The sequence below is a fragment of the Mytilus galloprovincialis genome, chromosome 10, assembly GCF_965363235.1.
Source record: "Mytilus galloprovincialis chromosome 10, xbMytGall1.hap1.1, whole genome shotgun sequence".
NCBI classification, from domain to species: domain Eukaryota; kingdom Metazoa; phylum Mollusca; class Bivalvia; order Mytilida; family Mytilidae; genus Mytilus; species Mytilus galloprovincialis.
Genome location: NC_134847.1, coordinates 57,357,883 through 57,376,830, shown reverse-complemented (window position 1 = coordinate 57,376,830; position 18,948 = coordinate 57,357,883). Strand labels below are relative to the sequence as shown.

General features: G+C 31.2%; 1 protein-coding gene across 3 annotated transcripts; it reads right to left on the bottom strand.

Annotated features, from left to right (window-relative positions):
* Positions 1-2,788: 2,788 nt before the first annotated feature.
* LOC143047931 (ciliary microtubule associated protein 1B-like) lies at positions 2,789-12,457 on the bottom strand. 3 transcript variants are annotated; one of them, XM_076221286.1, is made up of 5 exons: positions 12,320-12,457; positions 7,751-8,184; positions 5,255-5,379; positions 4,748-4,888; positions 2,789-3,808 (listed from the first exon to the last, which is right to left on the bottom strand). In XM_076221286.1, the coding sequence occupies exons 2-5, from the start codon at positions 8,148-8,150 to the stop codon at positions 3,716-3,718; spliced, it is 759 nt and encodes a 252-aa protein (XP_076077401.1). In that variant the 5' UTR covers positions 8,151-8,184; positions 12,320-12,457; the 3' UTR covers positions 2,789-3,715. The 3 variants fall into 3 exon arrangements, with proteins under 3 accessions (XP_076077401.1, XP_076077400.1, XP_076077402.1); XM_076221285.1 differs by having other exon boundaries at positions 3,060-3,928; XM_076221287.1 differs by lacking the exon at positions 12,320-12,457 and adding an exon at positions 9,260-9,391 and having other exon boundaries at positions 3,060-3,928.
* Between the last annotated feature and the right edge of the window lie 6,491 nt (positions 12,458-18,948).

Below are 18,948 nucleotides of genomic sequence, written 5' to 3'. Positions count from 1 at the left end.
TCTCTCAATAAACACGAAATGTACATCGTACCAGGAATATTTGCTATTGGACATGAAGCAAATATAGCAACCAATCAACCATACTTAATATACATCATGAATTTTTGGGATTTGTGGTAATTTTTACTTAGTATTGAATTAAGACAACCAAAGTCATCTGTAAAAGTATATGTGTGTGTAATCAATAGAGATGATAAATAAATGTAAAATTTATATCGGTGTCTTGTAGCATTGCTGCCTGTTAATACGTTCTAGTTTTTCATAGGTCTTACTTTTGACAAGGCCTTTGTAACTGAGAAACCAGAATAACTTGTAACAAAAACGTGATTATTCTGTCTGTTTGTGTCAATTCAAAATAATTTCCATAAATCAAAAGGAAAATAGACTTAGTTTAAGTCTGGGACACCAAAATGACTAGACCTTTAGTCTCTTAAACTTGCCACATACATGATTGAATGTATCGTAGCATATTATTTTCTGTTTAAAAGGGTGTCCTGAAATGTTTTGGCAAATTTTCAAATGTAATAATGTGTTAAAACCTGATGAACCAAAAGCATGTTTTGTTTTTTAGCTACCGAGTACTTTTCAACTGTCAGTGTAATTTGTATGCCCCACCTAGGGGCCTTTGAGTATTTCTGTATGTGCGTCCGTTAGTCTGTCCTGTTTTAGGTTTAAGTTTTTGACTTAACACATATTCCCTATATGATCTTTCAAATTTTAATTTTGAACCTAATTTCACGGTCCACTGAACATAGAAAATGGTAATGAGAGTGGGGTATCCGTGTACTGTGGACACATTCTTGTTATTCTATGTGTTCCGAATAAACTTTATATGATACTAATATGTCTGCATTTAGTTGTCTCATTACATTTGCAGTGTTTCAATTCTCTGATGCTTCTTGTTTCTTTTGTTGTGTCGTTTATAATAACCTCCTTAGAACATCTGCAACGTATATCCAAAAAGAGTTCGTTTTTATGGTAATCCCAAATTCTCTAAATTCCATAGGTGTTTGTTTTAAAACCTATATCCTAGTGTTTACCAAATAATGCTTCCTCTAGCAAGGGGTCTATAATGGGGACTATATATAATGGTTTTTCTTTTACAAATTGTGACTTGTATGGAGAGTTGTCTCATTGGTACACATCCCACATCTCCTTATATTTTACATGGCATGCTCGAGTTTATATCATAAAAGCTATGCAATCCATATGTAACCTTTCAAAAGCTGGGCAAATCTTATGAAGCCATCAGCACATTTCATGGTCCAACTCGTTTACATTTCTTTTAGTCTATCATGTCATGCTAGTGTAAATTAAAGCAGCAAAAGCAACCCATGTAAAGCTGCCCAATATGTAAAAGTCCAAAATGGCATGCCAGTATTTGCTTAAATAACTAGGCAAACCATATGAAGCTGTGCACATTTTAGGGTTCCAACGTTGTACAAATAGCAAGACAGACCATTTGAAACTCTGTACATTTAATAGTCCAATATGCCATGCTATTGTTTGTTTTGAATAGTCAGGCAAACCCTATGAAGCTCTGCATAATTTATAGTTCAACATACCATGCTAGTATATGTTTAACTTGGAATAGCTAGGCAAACCAAATGGAGCTGTGAAAATTTGTGTGGTCCAACACGCCATGCTAGTATTTGTGTATATAGCTAGACAAACCATATGAAGCTATGTACATTGATTAAAGAGCTAGATAAACCTTATAGAACTGTGCATTTTTTGTGGACCATCATGCTGTGGTAGTATTTGTAAAACTTTACTTGGCAAACCATATGAATCTGTGCACATTTAAGGTATCCAACATGTCATGATTGAGTCTTATTATTATAGCTAGGTAAACTTTTCCAAGCATTGAATTTAATTTGCTGATAATACAAGTTTAGTGTCTGTTGCATGCATAAGCATATGTATTGTATAAAAAATTCTTGAAAAGCAAAGCAAAATCAGGCTGTTTATGGTGGATTCAGAAAGCTCGTCCAATCAAGTTTATTGTCAAGGAGTTGACCATTTCTATAAGAACAGCAATGAGGAGAAGACAGAGGAAAGATATCCAACCTAACACCATTTACACATTGAAGATTTCTATGGATTATGCAGACAACCCTAGAGAGATTTTTTAGTGTAAACTTTACTAATATCCTATAATGTAGATTCATTTATTTTCGTGCACACCAATTTTCGTGGGTTGAGGTAAACTTGCTTTTTCGTGGATATCTAATTTTGTGATTTTGGCAGTCTACATACATGACTTTTGAAAATTGTAATTCATTGAACATTTAAATCTGTGGTTCTCCTGTACCCACGAAATCTATGAAAATGTGTATCCAACGAATATTAATGAATCCACAGAATTAAGATATATTTTGGATTGGAAGAGCTTTCAGATCAGTCAACTAAAACATAAGGCATATATTTTATGACAAGGCATTTATTCTGTTAGTTATACATATACATTATGCAGTTGTAGCCATTTTTTTTATACTGATCGATAAATTGAGCAACAAACCTCTGTTAAAATAGATTGTCATGTTACCAGTAATCACCTATTCATAATTCATTTCCTCAAGTATACACTGTCAGATGTTCATTTCAATTTTTTTAACTTCTTAAGAAACTGCTTTTTCACAAGAATACGAAAAACGAAAAAATTGATCAAAAGCAGCGTTAATATAGATCTGAAGATATCAGGTTCATATAAAGCTAAGATACCAATTGAGTCCAACTGTAAATTTATTCTGGGATATATTTTCATAGAAAAAAGGCAGTATAACAATTCTGATGAAAGAACAAACTTTAATGATATTAATGGAATTTATAACAAACTATTACAAAAAGTCTTAAAATTAAAAAGTGTATGAATAAATATATGAGAAAACAGAATTACAAAATGCTGGACAAACAATATTTGACTACAAAAATCGTTCACAATGAGCAATTATAAATACATAACAAAGTTGCACAATAAAATGATGCCAATCAATAATTAAAAAAAATGTTTGTCTTGTTTTTAAAAGTTTCCAAACAATTTTTGTTCTTTTTTATAATCTAGGTATTCATGCATTAGTTCAACATTTCAATAATTTAATAACAAAACAAGGTTAACAACCACTATTAAAGGGAACAGTCAATTTCTACAACTGCATGTCTTACTTAAAATGGAATGTTTAATGTTTTCAATTGTTTACTAACAAATGAAATATAATGCTATTATCTATGTTTGGCAACATTTTCCTTTCGCGCAACATTTACTTTCAACATGCACTCTAAAAGTTTTTAACTTAGCACAAAACTTCTATATATATTTTTGTACAATAAAATTTAAATATACAAAGAGTAAAATTACAATTTATGCAAAAACTTTAAAAAACATACATCTTAAAAAGAGAGTAGAAATCAGCAACAAAAATAGAAAGAAATGTGGTAGTAAAATAAAACCTTATGTGCTTTTGTGTTGTACACAATACTTTTTTACTTAAAGAATACTTTTTGGTAATACTGAATTAAATACAAACATTCTTACTTCCATAAAAATGATATCACAGTTTCTTAGAATTTTGATACACAATAATTTCTGGACGGATTTATACAAGTCATAATATCTGCACAAGCCTCCTGGCAGTCTTGAGAGTCCATTTCTCTGAAATTTCATGAACTTACCGATTTTTTTTAAAATTCCAAAATAGGGCAAATGAAAATTTGTTTAATCTTCAGCTCCAACAATTAAAGGAGCTAAATACTGACTGTGTCTTATTCCGAAAGATGGTGCAGGGGCTTTCTGTTTAGTTATGTAGACCTGTAAAAGAAAACAGTTTTTTGTTTTTTAATCTGCTTCAGCAATTATAAGAGGAGCTAAGTACTGACTATGTCTAATTCCAAAGGATGGAGCTGGTTGTTTTACTTTATGCATCCATACCTAAAATATAGAAAAGATGGTTAATCTTTATGAATATACATCGAGAATGCATAACATTTCAGAATCACTCCATCTTTTCTTTCTGATGTTTACCTTTATTATAAATAGTGAATAACAATGATTAACCAATTTAAGACAGTGTTGTTCTTCTTTATTTCTCTAGTTACTGTTTTTTGTTCAGCCATAATCGCTAAAATCACTTTCCTATATTTCATTCCAGAAATTGGGAGAAAAACATCCCCAAAATTAGTGAAAAACAATATGTAATTGACCAAAAAAACCAAAAAATGTTTACGCTGTTTACTCAGTTCTAAGTGAATTTTAAGCAACACATCCCTCTAACCAAAATCCCATACTTTTGTCTTCTTTCAATTATTAGAGAAAATGAGTATAAAATTTTGCTCATAGATTTATAAATATACTCAAGTTTAAATAGTTGAATGTTTTATATCAAGTTATGTCATTAAAATAAAACATCATTATTGCAACTAGAGAATTTCATAATTCACTGGGCACACTTTGATAATCTGCATTGTTACATGTTATGAAATAATATTTTTTTTTGTATTGACATTTAGAAATTTTATTATTATTTATTAATTTGTTAATTTTTAAACAGAAGTTCAATAATAGGCATTTAAAAATTATTTCAATTAATTATCATTATTAAACAAATGTTCCCTTATCCAACAGACAATGCTGTCTAGCACCTTAGAAAATGGAATGGAATGCTCTTTTTGATGACATCCAGTTCATTCATTTTCAAGGGGGGTAATATGTTAAGGTCAGTATGAATAAAAGAAAGATTACAATACTTACATTTTCTGGTGAATGAGCTCCTGGTCCAGGTTTCTTTGTGGTATCCCCTGGCATAACATTTCTACTGGTCATACTATATAATGGTGATTTATCTTTATAAATACTGGGCTCTGTTACGTTATATGTTCCTGCTCCTGGTGCCTGTAAAAATCATTAAAACGAAAATGAAACAGAAAGCTCATGTTTCCTAAGTGCCTTTCTAAAAGACAACAAATTTGAAAAAAAAAAAGATTAAGAAACTTCAAAATGTGTACTGTATTTAAGAAAAATTTCAAGACCATCAATTTGATTTTTTATTCAATAGTTCCAAGATTTCTATGAATAACTGTCAGAGGCAGACTTTTTACTTTCCTTTGACAATCTCAGAACTGCTAAAGAAATCTGAGTCTAATCTGTATTTTGATTCAGTTCAAATGCCTGTCTTAAATTTAAATAAACATATCAATTCAAAGACTTTTACTGCTACATCTATGTAACATGAATTTAATATAATGAAATTTTGTTTACCTTAGCTAAATCTTCATGGAAGCTGCCAATTGTTGATCTTGCTTTCATTGAGAAAATTGGAGCTTGTTTCTGGCCACTAGTGACAGTTTTACCCAACATTGGAGTTAATGTGTAATTATTTGGAGCTGAAAATAAAAGTTAAACAATACAGTCTTCTATAGAGATTATAGTTATAATTCAACAGAAGTACTATAAGCCATCACTATACTATAATAAAATTCTATGCACTATTCTATTACTATAATATAAAACTAGCTATAATGCAATAGACATAAAATCAATAGAGGCTTAATTTACTTATGGACAATGAGTGAACTAACACTAAACAAGTAAACTACCTGATATGACCCTCACAATTTTTTCAGAACTGGACAATTTATGAAGTACAGTAGACTCTAGCAATGTTTTATTCATTACTACAAGTAAACAATGACCTGAGAGCCTGTACAGTAGACGTTTAAGCCCAGATATTAAGACATTTATCACATTTGGCAAAAAAATGTGCAACTTTGAAGACATTGTGTTAGGTTAAATAAAATCAAATGGTTTTCATCTAGAAAGTTGGTGACATGGAAATGACATATGAAATAAGACTGATAAAGATGTGAGAAGCTTTTCTGGGAGGACGAAGGCATTCAATTTTTTTTTTACTTCTAACATCATTTTAAATTTTAAGGACACTCTTCTGAGTTTTAACACTAACAGTGTCATAAAATGCTTCTACTTTCTTTTATTTTGACGTAAAAATAAGTTGTTTATTTTAAATACTTTCTGAATTTAAAAAAAAATAACCCTCACTAGATGTCATTACATCAAGAATATGATTTTCTTCTCAAGAGTATACAAGATTTTCCATGATTACAATCCAGTTAAAAGAAAAGACAAAAAAATCTCTTGATAAAATGATCATTGATTACAGATAAATGATATAATTATAACCAAAAGAGTTATCATTTTTACCATTTAAGTTTTCCTCAATATCCTTTCAGCTTGCTGTGATTAACAATAAAAACATACTTAACAGTTCATATGAACTATTCCAGGAATTAATGTAAAAATTGTCTCATATCACAATAATTCAATTCCCTTTAATTATTTACAAGAACATACAAAACTTAGTTTCTGATCTATAAGGTTTGACCATACACACAAGCAATGAAAGCACTGACTATCAATTCTCTGAGAAAAGTCAAAAAAATTCAAGCTTGTAATTAAAGTTGACAATTGTATAAAATTAAGAATGGAAATGGGGGCATATATTGAAGAGACAACCCAACCAAAGAGCAGATTAAATGTATATCCTTTTCTTTATACATGTAAACTTTAACAAAATGTTTCAGGAAACGTATGTTCGTGACAGAACATGAATCTTGATTTGTAGGTGAATGGTGGTGTTTTTCAATAGGTATTTAATTGAAATGAATACAGGCGATAATATCTTTATTTATTTTATACTGTTTAAATTGCTACATATTCAGATCACACGCAACCGGAACATTTTATTTATTCATGACTTCCATGCAAGGAAATTAAAACTCACCCAGGAAAGTTGTAAACAACAGGAGGTCATGAATTTGATTAAATAAATAATAATTCGTACCATATATTATTAAAATGTCATCTTCGAAAAAATTAATCAATTTTCTTAAATCTAAATCTTTTCCCAAAGTACCATATTATATCTTGGTTTTGATTTGACCACCATCATCTCCTATTTTTCCACCCAGGAACAAATTTTTTTAATTTTAAAAACACAATAATGACAATTAAAATATTTTTTTTCAACATCATAACTGTTAAAACCACTGGTTTATATCCCCACAAAAATATAGTCATCTCAAGAAATGAATAGACTATATTGGTTCAGGTTTTAAAAAATTCTTCATAGGCCATTCTTATTAGGATAAAGGTATGATAAGATGGCCATAGGCAAATCGTTTTACAACATTGAACTCTGAATGGAGAATTTCACCATTTTATAAGCATTGCATATTTTTTTCAGTCTTGTGCAAGTCTTACCTGTCCTTCTGTGAAAAAAGATTAATAATTTGATATATGTGTAAAATTGTCCAAATTTGGATAAAAATTCATTTTATTTTACTTTTATCAAGAAGTTATTTCTAAATAAATTATGATAAAGACTGTGCATAGCTATATTTGCCATTGAAGGATTATAATGATTTAAGAATACTACTGTTAAAATGGTTGCATTCCAATACGTAATAATTGTCATGTTTTATGTGTGAATCACCAGTCTGGTGGTATAAATCTGCATAATATTAGAAATGACTATACAATCACAAAACTACACATCTTCAGATGAATTTCGTGGACAAATGTTTATTTTATCAGAAATGTATAAAATCAAGACATTACCATTCAATTAAATCATATAATTATGTACATGTACATTCTGTGGTCTACAGACACAGAACTTTAAACCCAACATTTTCCTTAAAAGTAGAACAATTATGATTAATTGGTTTTAGAACATACCAGGATTGTTATCTGTTCTCCTGTGTCTGTGTCTTGTTCCGAAGCTGTATTGTGGGTGTCTGAAGTGAGCTGTTTGGCCAACACCTTCTGGACTGTAGGCACCAGGGCCTGGAACTTTGAACATTGTGGCATCTCTTTGCCGACTGTATAATGAATATTGAGGTGTGCCATCGTTTCCATCTCTATATACTTTTGGATTAGGGTAATAGCAAGGTCCTGGACTGCAGTCATCCTTGAATTTACCATGTCGAACACCAAATGGGTATGCTGGTCCTTTATTGTGTGCACTTCTTGGATCGTGAGTTTTCTGTCCCACTAATCCAGGTAGTCCATAACATGGTCCAGGACTGCTGTACATAGCAGCGATTGGCGCACGGGGTTTTGTATAATTGTAAACCATTTTGAATTTTACACGTTAAATCTCACTAAAAGTACTGAAAAAGAAAACAAAAATTGGCATATATGTAACTTGTTTAACTAATAGGATCATTTTCTAATTTTCATATAATATGAAATGTAATTATCTTTGAAGATGCAGAAAGACTTTAATGACTGGAAATTTTCTTAATGTCCATCCATTACTAAGGTTTTGAAATTTGAGGCAGATCCTTGGAAACTTCAGAGACTTTCATTTCAAAATCGGTCAGAAATCCTTTTGTTATTTATATCTTAACACCTACACAAACATGAGCTGGTCTTTTGACAGGTAAAAAAATCCTTTACCAACTACAAGAGGAGAAGATAAGGTCAACATTGAAATATCTGTTTATGTCCACCTTATTGTTTACACAAAATCTTCTTAAGATTTATTCGGTAAACAAATTTATTTATTGTGTACACAAAAATTGTTTACAAACCACTTATAAATCTATCTAGCAGTTAATACAAATTTGGAGTAACTATCTTTTATTGACCACTGAAGAGCATTTATTTTAAGCAAATTGGTTATCTTGTTCAATCGAGGGTAGTAAAATTGATAATTTATATCTATATAATCATTTGAAAGTTAAATAGTGGAAAAAAAATTAATTTAATCCACCCATGCATGACGATAAATTTTCCATGTATAATTAAACATGTTCATTCTAAACTAAATATTAAGTAAATTATCATTATTTTTTTTGGAATACATGGCATACATTACTGAAAAAATATTAATGTTAAAATGCAGGAAAATGGCATTAACAAAATTGTGTTTAATTTGATTTCAATTAAAATTATGGAATACCTTATATTCTATTTAAATTCTATACCTGCCCCACTGATAATAAATTATTAACTACACTAGTACAGATATAGTTGACTTAAAGTGTCTTTACTTACCAAAAACTTAAACCTTATTTTGTATATATGTGTTCTACTTAAAGGATGTTATTCATAACCATATCAAATATATATGTGAAAATTTTACATTCTATTAGTCTTTTAAGTCATCCATAAAACTCACAATTCAAATGTATTTTATGCTGAAACATGACAAATAAACATAAATAAAATTCAGTTTCTTACCTTAGAATTTTTATGGTATAAATCAAATAAAAAAGAAAATAAACTGTCAGCTAATGATATCTATCATGCTATATGTATAATTCAACTCTAATTGTATTGTGTTTGGCAATGGCTACCCAGCAACCAGTGTCACTACCTGAATGAACTTGTAAAACATTTAATTATTGGTCGATTTATATGGCTTGTGCCAATCAATCGAACCAGCACAATTAGTGACAAAACCCAGGCATTTAATTACCTTTTTATGTGTGGATAAAAGAAAGTATTAAGTATAATCCAAGTAACACAATCAATCCTAATAAATCTGATATTGAAATATTAGTTGATTATTTGGTAACGATAATACCTAACAATGTTTTTTTAAAATAATTAACCCTAATTTGATGACCTAAAGACAATTCTTTCTGTCGTCACCAACAAATAAGTTAAATACAATTGCCACTTAATTCTGCAATTACCATGGTACATATAAAGTGTCCCTAAAATGATCAATTTTTTACATATCTAAATTATTTTATATTATTTTGCTCAATTCTAGTTTGGTCTATCACATAAATATATTTATCCCAGGTTCTAGTCACATGTATTTTGTTTAGATTCTATGCCAGAATTTATAAATGACAATAAATCACCTTTAAAGTAGAAAATATAGTTGAGGGTACAACATGTTGGAAAGTATGAATATTTTGCATGTCAACAAGCTCCTTACAGGTGCTGAAAATAAACTCATCATAGATACCAGGACCATGAGGACTAAGCAATTCTTCTGAATTTGTCAACAGTTCAACCATTCCCTAACATTATATTGTAAATAATCATTACTGTTTTGACCAGACTTAGTTGAATGTGAAACATAAAAAGTACCCCCTCTACAAAAAAAGAAATACAACCCTTTTAACTCTACTGTATAACTACACAAAGTGACATCTGCAGAAATACCAGTATATTGCCATCAGATATTTCTATACTCAAGTAACCTTTGAAGAAATCTTTAGTTTTTGGGTTGGTTTTTTTTTTAATTAAATGGCAATATGAAGTAGTCATCAATATATTTTTTTTTAAAGTTATTGTTTAAGTTGCTCATGTCTGTTTGTAAGCACAATTTCCTTGTATTACAATACACAAAAAATTCTAAACTCAAAGGACTACAAATTTTCTAACAATACAGGAACGGGGATAGGGTTGTAAAATCTAAATGATGTATTACTATTGAGCCAATGGTTATACATGTACATGTATATTCAAAATGCACAACTAATTCAATCATTAAACTTAAAAGTTATACTATTAATTCAATGTTATCTTGTATGATACAAGAAAATTACTTAAATATTACTCTGAATGATAAATAAAATTGGGAAAACATTTCATAAATGCAGGTTAAGGTATTTCCATCCTGGAGGTTTATGAGTTTTTATAAAAGCCATGATTAATACATTTTCAAATGTTCAAGTTCAGATACATGTATTGATCAGAGGAACTTTTGACGTTTCAATTTTTAAAAAGAAAAACTGAGTTTACACAATTGAAACAGCAAGCCATGAACACCAAAAATATAGTAGAAGTTAATAATACAAATATATTGTCTGTATGTAAATCTATTGACATCATGTTTTGTTTGTATGCAACAAAAATACCAATTAAAAAAATGTCTTTTGAAAATATTGGTATTGTACATGTAACTAAACAGATATCTTATTTTATCTGTAATTTTGCATTTATTTTCCTCCATGGCTTAATTTAAGCAGCATTATTTGTTATCTTACAGTGCTAAACATTATAAAATGAAAATATGTTGTATGACTGCCAATAAGACATTGTTCCAAAAAATGTTTAGTTTAATTTGAAAAAGGGGGCTAATCTATACCGTAAAGGCTTAATATCATTATGTTCCATACCTAAATGAAGACAATATCTGTACTAAAAACTATAAGGTGTTTTTATATACTCCTTATCACTCAATATTGCATATTTACTAATGTTCTGGAAAAAGTATTTACTAACTCTGAGGAATTATTCCTGCTATTAGAAATACACGAAAACATTTGAATTATAGTCATTTTCAGAATTTTCACAAGAGATTGTCTTCACTTCAAACGAATGATTAGACCTCCCCTTAATTCATCTCAACAACAAGTGCATCCCAAACTCTGTCTGACCGACAAAATGTCAGACAACAAATCAATGGGTCAGACAGAACTTTTAAGATTTTTTTAGTTGAATATATAGAAGAAAATTTAGAATTCCGGTCAGACAACGCCTAAAACAGTTTGGCACAGACTGAACAACTCTTGGGAGAGCTCATCAGTAAGAAGCTTAATTTCAGAGTAAACGGTTTTCCCTCAATGACTGATTGACTATACTTCACAGGGTTAATATATAACCATCATCAACAAGCATTTCTTTGGTTTACTTAAAATGAAAGTATTCAACTTAATTACATGCAATAGAATGAAAGTTTAAAAGAAGACTGTTTCCAGTAAATGACAGATGTCCCAGCTATATTTTTATATTTCAAAAAAGAAACAGATGTCATAGAGCAGTATATTATGCAGTAATTATTCACTAAGTTTATAGGCAAAACTAGGCCCTTAACCCATATATTCAACCAATACCCTAACACTAGCCCCCATCCTTACCCTAAATACGTACAGTAAATTTAAGGACCCATTCATTCAAAGTAAAAAACCTTTTCATATAGATAAAATATCTACCTCATATAAAAAAGAGGATTGACAAAATAATGATTCTTATTGCATGTCAACAATGTACTTGCATGCTGATCTGCCATAAAAATTATGAGGAGTTAATTACCTAGATTTCCCCTTGATTAGATACGTAAACAAGATTAAAATCAATTGAAGTTGTTTAATAGAAGATCAAAACACGTAGTCATTTCAAGTTTAAAAGGAATACACTCTTAGCCACCATTTTTATGGAACAGTCAACAGAAAATCCATTCCATGCAATACAATTTATTTATTTAAGATTATCAACATGCAAATAAAGACAGTTTGGTTAATCTTATTGTCTCTTGCCATGCTATCAATTTAAACTCACCTGTTATTCCAGATAAGTGAGATCCACCATGCAATAAAACTGCAGCCCTATTTCTACACGGGAAACGTTGTCACACAAACACGACACAGTCTGAGAGGAGGGACTCGTGACCAATTTCGGCGAATGTGATTGGATATTTCGATAGCAACGTTTCCATCGCTACCCTAGAAACAGGGGAGACTATCGATAAAAGTCTTCCCGCCAAATAAACTACATCCGGTAAATCTGAAATTCCAAAATAAAGATTGAGGTTGATAGGACGGCAACGAATAGTTTTATCAGTGTAAACTATTCGTATTTTCCGAGTTTCTTTACTATTTGTTCATTATTTGAAATCTCTTAACTTTTTGAATCAATGTTAACCAAAAAAAATAAATCATTAAATAAAAACTTTTATTATCAACCATTCACTGCAAAATTTACCTTAAAGTTTAAATGGCTACATGAGTACATCTTTTTTGGGGAGGAAAGGAGGGAGTGTCTGTTCAAACGTTGGACTTCTATAGTCTACTATCTTTCTTAATCCTCTAAGACTAAAATCAATAATACGACCAGAGACATATAATACTAGTATTATACGTCTCTGATACGACTGATTATTAAAATTGTCAAATTATTGTTTGTCAATATGCCGAATCCAAATAAAGTCTTACTTACTAACTTACTTACTTACTTACTTACTTACTTACTTCAAAATTAAACATTGAAGAGAAATCAATGCGTGTAGGGTTGACATAGCGTAATTTTCATTTATATTTTTTTCCTTTCTAGATGTTGCATTCTGGTCACAGCCATCAGGGGCGTAGCTAGAATGAAACGATGTGTAAGCAACTACCGGCGAGCGGAGCGAGGCGAAAACTTTTTGGGACCCTTTTATGCAGAATTGTTGTTTTTTTCGGTTTTCGGTCATAGAACGGTTAAAAGAGGAGCTATATGTCGATATGACTTATAAAAAATTTATGAATGTAAAACTATTAATAAATCTTCTGAATAGAGTAATACATAAACAACACATATTTTGTGAATTTACTCAAAATTGTCCAAAATCTGAATTTACTCAAAATTGTCCAAAATATGCTCTGTGGGTCTAGGCAGAGACAAACTTCTCTATTACTTTCACTGAAATCCCGATGAATATGCAGTAATGCTAGTAACTGCCGTTGTTCATTGTTGATCGTACATTTGTTTTCAACATATACGTACTTACACTGATAGATCTCCATGGCAGCACGTGATATGTTATTAACCAGCGTACGTGTTCGTCATCGACTCGCGACCTCCCAATTGAATTCGTCAAAATTACATGCCAGGTCAGTTTCGTATATCTAAGACAATGTTGAGATTTGTTCGTTTATTATATTTCCCACAACACGACGAAGCAGATACAGCGCAAAGAAGCGATTTTTCTGATTATACTAGACGCGACTCCACTCAGTCTCTCCAGTTCCCTTATCATATGGTATATGAACGCAAAATATAATGAGACTTTCCAATACTGTTTTGGCGTGTTTGCAGGGTCATGAGGGTGATTGGCTCCGGTAGCCTGTCGACCACAACGCCTCTGCATATTTTCAACAATATCGAAGGGTTCTGATAATTCTAATTATTGGTACATCTCATTCCAAACTGATGAATCGTACATTGTAAAATGTGCTCCAAAACTACATGTCTTAGGCTGAGTATTACAAATTTCAATCTTGTAAAAGATACAAGTTACTGTCCGATTTTGTCATAATCTCCAATAAAACTTTTATTTGAAACCAAATGCCGTTATTTAATGATATTTCATCAATTAAAAAAGTGACAACATAGGTGTTTCCTTTAACATTCAATTTATAAATTTTTATTTTGTCATTTTTTTTTGCATGCCGAATCGATGTGTACGCAACTGCGTGTTAGCGTATAGGGAGCTACGCGCCTGGACATTGGCTCTGTTAATTTTTTACTTAAGGGCATACGATACAGTTTTGAACCTGTATTTACAAGTTGATGAAAATTTGCATATAGGCTATTTTTTACCTGATTAAATCAAATATGTCATAAAAAATATACCTTCATGTGCTACTTTTTGAGTAAAATGAGGTCGAAATTTTGTATATTTGCTCAAAATTCAGATTTGTGTCCGTATTTTCTTTTTCGAAAGAACGACGTAACTTTTTTGCTTTATAAGATAAACACAAATTGTTTTTTGTTAAATAATCGGTAATTTCTGTATTTTATAAGTATCATTAAAAATTATGCAATTTTTATTCTGAAATAACTCTATATTTATCAAATGTTCATGAATAAAGGAAAAAACTCATTTTTTGCTGCATGTTTATTAAAATTAAAAAAATTGCGCTATTTACAGTTTTATAAAATTTGGGTCACATAATCTCCTTGCATAATGAAACAAATTGTTATTTTAAAAAATAGGGGTCCATGCACTCGTTTTCAAATTAAATCAGTTTGAATGATACAAATCAGTCGAAAAATGCATCTTTTCCCGATATGTCATAGTTTGACGTCGCGAAAATAACATTTTACGTTAGCAACGTCATTACCTTCCCTGTAACTGTATCGTATTTAACCCTCTTGCTGCCGACCGTTTTTCAAGGTTGCATTTCATATGCCGGAAAATACGACAGAACAACGTCTGTGACGTAACATGCCAAACAACGACGTCATTCGATATATGACGTCACGACATAATGACCAATACATTTGGGACCCACTGGAGAAAACATAACTCTGTTTTATCTTCGGTATTTTAATTGAAAGAGATACAGCATTGATGAGAAGCTTGCATAAATTTATCCATGGACATATGTGTCCCTCCGGCACTGTCGGTTTGGACATATGTGTCCCTCCGGCAGCAAGAGGGTTAAGTCTGATATAACGGAATGTATAGATATTTTTTTCAGAGACAAATAAAGGTGATTCCCGTGTCCAAAATAGAGGATTATTTAATTTCTTAGCAAATATATATATTTTCAAACAAAAGTTTTTAAGGTACAAAGATTTACATTTTTTTTCGTGACAAGGCTAATCATTGATTGTTTTCGTGGTTTTGAAAGAGGACGTTTTATTTGGTGGCGAAGTCTTTCTCTTAATATTCGTTTTGATTATATAGTTTTTCCAATAAAATCATTGGCGTTCAGGAATAAGATTTCATTATCACTGAACTAGTATATATTTGTTCAGGGGCCAGCTGAAGGACGCCTCTGGGTGCGGGAATTTCTCGCTACATTGAAGACCAGTTGGTGACCTTCTGCTGTTGTTTTTTTCAATGGTCGGGTTGTTGTCTCTTTGGCACATTCCCCATTTCCATTCTCAATTTTGTTTTTATTCAAATGGGGTTTAATTAAGGTAATTCCACTACGTAAGAAAGGCCTTATTGCTTTTTTTTTTTTCATTTTTTTCATTTTTTACTCCTTTTTTTTTTGTTTAAATGTTCAAATAACTTATAATATAGTTAGAAAGACAAAGTAAAAAGTAATGAGCAATTGATATATATATATTGAATAATATTATGTCTTGTAAATTGAAAGATACAAACAAATAAGTAGCTATGAGGCATTAACAAATATTTAATTTTGAAAAATTGAATTTACGGATTACTACCAGAAGTTTCAAGTCCCTTCATGTACTTCTCCCAGCCATTCATTATAATGGCACTATTATATATCAAAGAAAAGCCTACATGAATTGACTTTGTTATTATACATTCAGAATGAAGTGCTAAGACATCACTTTGTCTAGTTTGACATCGTTGATGAACTTCACAGGCTTCTTTGAAATGAGCTTGATATACCGTATACTATTACTATATATAGCAAGCTATAAAAGTCCTCGAAATAACAAATCTAAAACAACTCAAGCGAGAAAAACTGCATATTTACAAAATATTCAAAAAAGAAACAAAAGTGATATACAGTAACAAATGATAACCCTTGGAAGAGGCACATACAGAATATGCCGAAGTTAAACATGATTGAGGCTGCCATCAAAACCATCGAACACTCTCTGGATCCGTCAACACAATGGATAACAGGCTGATGATTTGGGACAGTTTAAAATGTGTGAGTAAACACATTTGCATGACCCCTCAAACTTGGGACAACAGTGTAACAGCATAACATGATTACAACAAACTATACAAAATCAGTCGAAAAGGGCTTAACTCATCAGATCGAAAACATCTCATGCATCTAAGAATAAAATACCATCGTTTTGTCTTCATATTAGTTCATTTCTCTGTGGTTCGTTCAGATATGAGTCAGGCAATTTCCAACTGATATTGGGTGCTTGTAGACATGTTTTATCTACAGTAGTCACATCATCTATGTAGTGTGCATGTCCAAAAGGTCAGGAGCCTGTATGTAATTTTACTGTATGCCAGGCATTTGTATGGCAATCATTAGTTGCTTTAAACGCTTCATTTGGACACATAATGTCATTTTGAATAGCCGTCTTATTAGCAATCACACCACATCTCCTTTTTGTATATTAGTTACAGTGAATACTCTATAGAACTCAGTCGGAGAATGGAAACGGGTAATGTTCCAAAGAAACAACAAGCCGACCAAAGAGCAGAAAATAGCCCAAAGCTGACAATGGATCCTTGCTCAACGCAGCGAGAAATACACCAAGATGAGCGAAATGGACGCTACACTCCGAAATCCTGTTTGAAGAATGCTTCGGACAATAACAATTATACTTCAACATTACATTTATTTGCAGTAATATTTACAGCTATCTTGTGAAGGGAGATTTTGGGTTATAATTATTGATACTGCAATAGATTTTTTTAAGTGGAAGAGGGGAACGTTTTGTTCAAATTTGAAATATGGGCAAAAATTTAAATAGGAACCAACGAATTCGGCAATGTTGACTTATAATAGAGATTTTACTGTGGATTAGTTTCCGTGTTAAATATCTCTCTGTCTGTTACAGCTTATTTCTTACAGGATTTGTTTGGCATACGTTGACAAATATTACCGATTAGAAAAGTTTACATGTTTTGGAATGTTAATTTCTCTCTTATGAGCAATAGGATGATTACATTTGGAATGTATGTACCTTGTAAGGTAGTACTGTTATGATATTGTAATTATTGTATTTATTTATGTTGGCCTGATTTGTATTGTGTGGCCTGATAGTTGTTTACAGAGTAATTTTAGAATTGTGCAGTTTAGAAATCTCTGGAACAATTACAGAATGATTGGAACTTTCCAGAATGATCCTAATAAAAGATGCATTATATAAACTTCTACATTTTACTAGAAACTTCTGTTGTAACTTTCTATGATGTTCCATTATAGACTGTTCTAGAATCTTCCATGACAAATATATATATATATATATATATATACAGACACTAAAGTTAAACTCACTCTAGGACTTACTCTTGGACTTAGACTTAGACATCGATTCGATAGACATTAGTATTCGCCGCATTTGGATTGACACTTTAATTCTACAAACAACATCATACTGGATTGTGACCGTAATATTCAGATTGGATTCCGAAAGATATCCGGATACAGATAAAGATAAAAGATTGGACTCATATTTTGACAGTTAAGTTGACAGTAATATTTGTGTAATACTTCTTGTAAACTTTTGTATAATAAATATTGTTAAATTTTCTTATTGATTTGTGTCTTTTGTTGGCTACAATTTAAAGGCGATTTCTGGCCATAACAGTACTCATGCCAGTCAGACAGTTTTCGCTTGCCCCCGATGGAACAGTGAACAAGGTTAAGTTTTGGTGGTCAAATCCATATCACAGATACAATAAGCAATAGGATTTAGTGTATGCATGGGATGATTGCAAGATGTACATGTCCAACTGGTAGGTGCCTTCTGACCTCGACCTCATTTTCATGGATCAGTGGTTGAAGTAAAGTCGGTCTGTTCTTCTTATACTGTATGCAATAGGTCTACTATATTTTTTATGTATGGAATGATTACAAGATGTGCATGTTCACAAGCAGGTGTTACCTGACCTAGACTCATTTTCATGGTCCAATGGTCGAAGGGAAGTTTTTGAGTTTTTGTCTTTTTTTTTCTAATGCTATATACAGTAGGTCAACATTTTTGTATATGTAAATATTTTATGATGTACATGTCAATCTCGGAAGTTTTGTTTGACCTTGACCTCATTTTCACAGTTCATTGATCAGTGTCAAGTTTTTGTGTTTTGGTCTGTTTTCTTATTAGTAATAGGTCAACTACTAGTATATTTGTTGTATGGAAAGATTGTTAGTTTAATATATCTGTCTGGCAGGTATCATCTGACCATGACTTCATTTTTTGTGATTCATTGGTCAAGTTGTTTCTTAGATACGATAAGCAAAAGGTCAACTATATTTAATGCATATATTAATTGTAAGGTGTCATGTCTGCCTGGCATGGTTCGTCTGCCCTTGACCTCATTTTCATGGTTCATTGATAAATGTTTAGTTGTCTTGGTTAAGTCTGTTTCTTACAAACTATAAGCCATGATCAATTGTATTTAGAGTACCGAATGATTGTTAGGTGAACATGTATTTCTTGTTTGATTTATCTGACATTGACCTCAATTTCTTCGATTATATTTAGGTTATGTGACAGTTGTAGTAAAGCTTTATAATTAGGACATCATA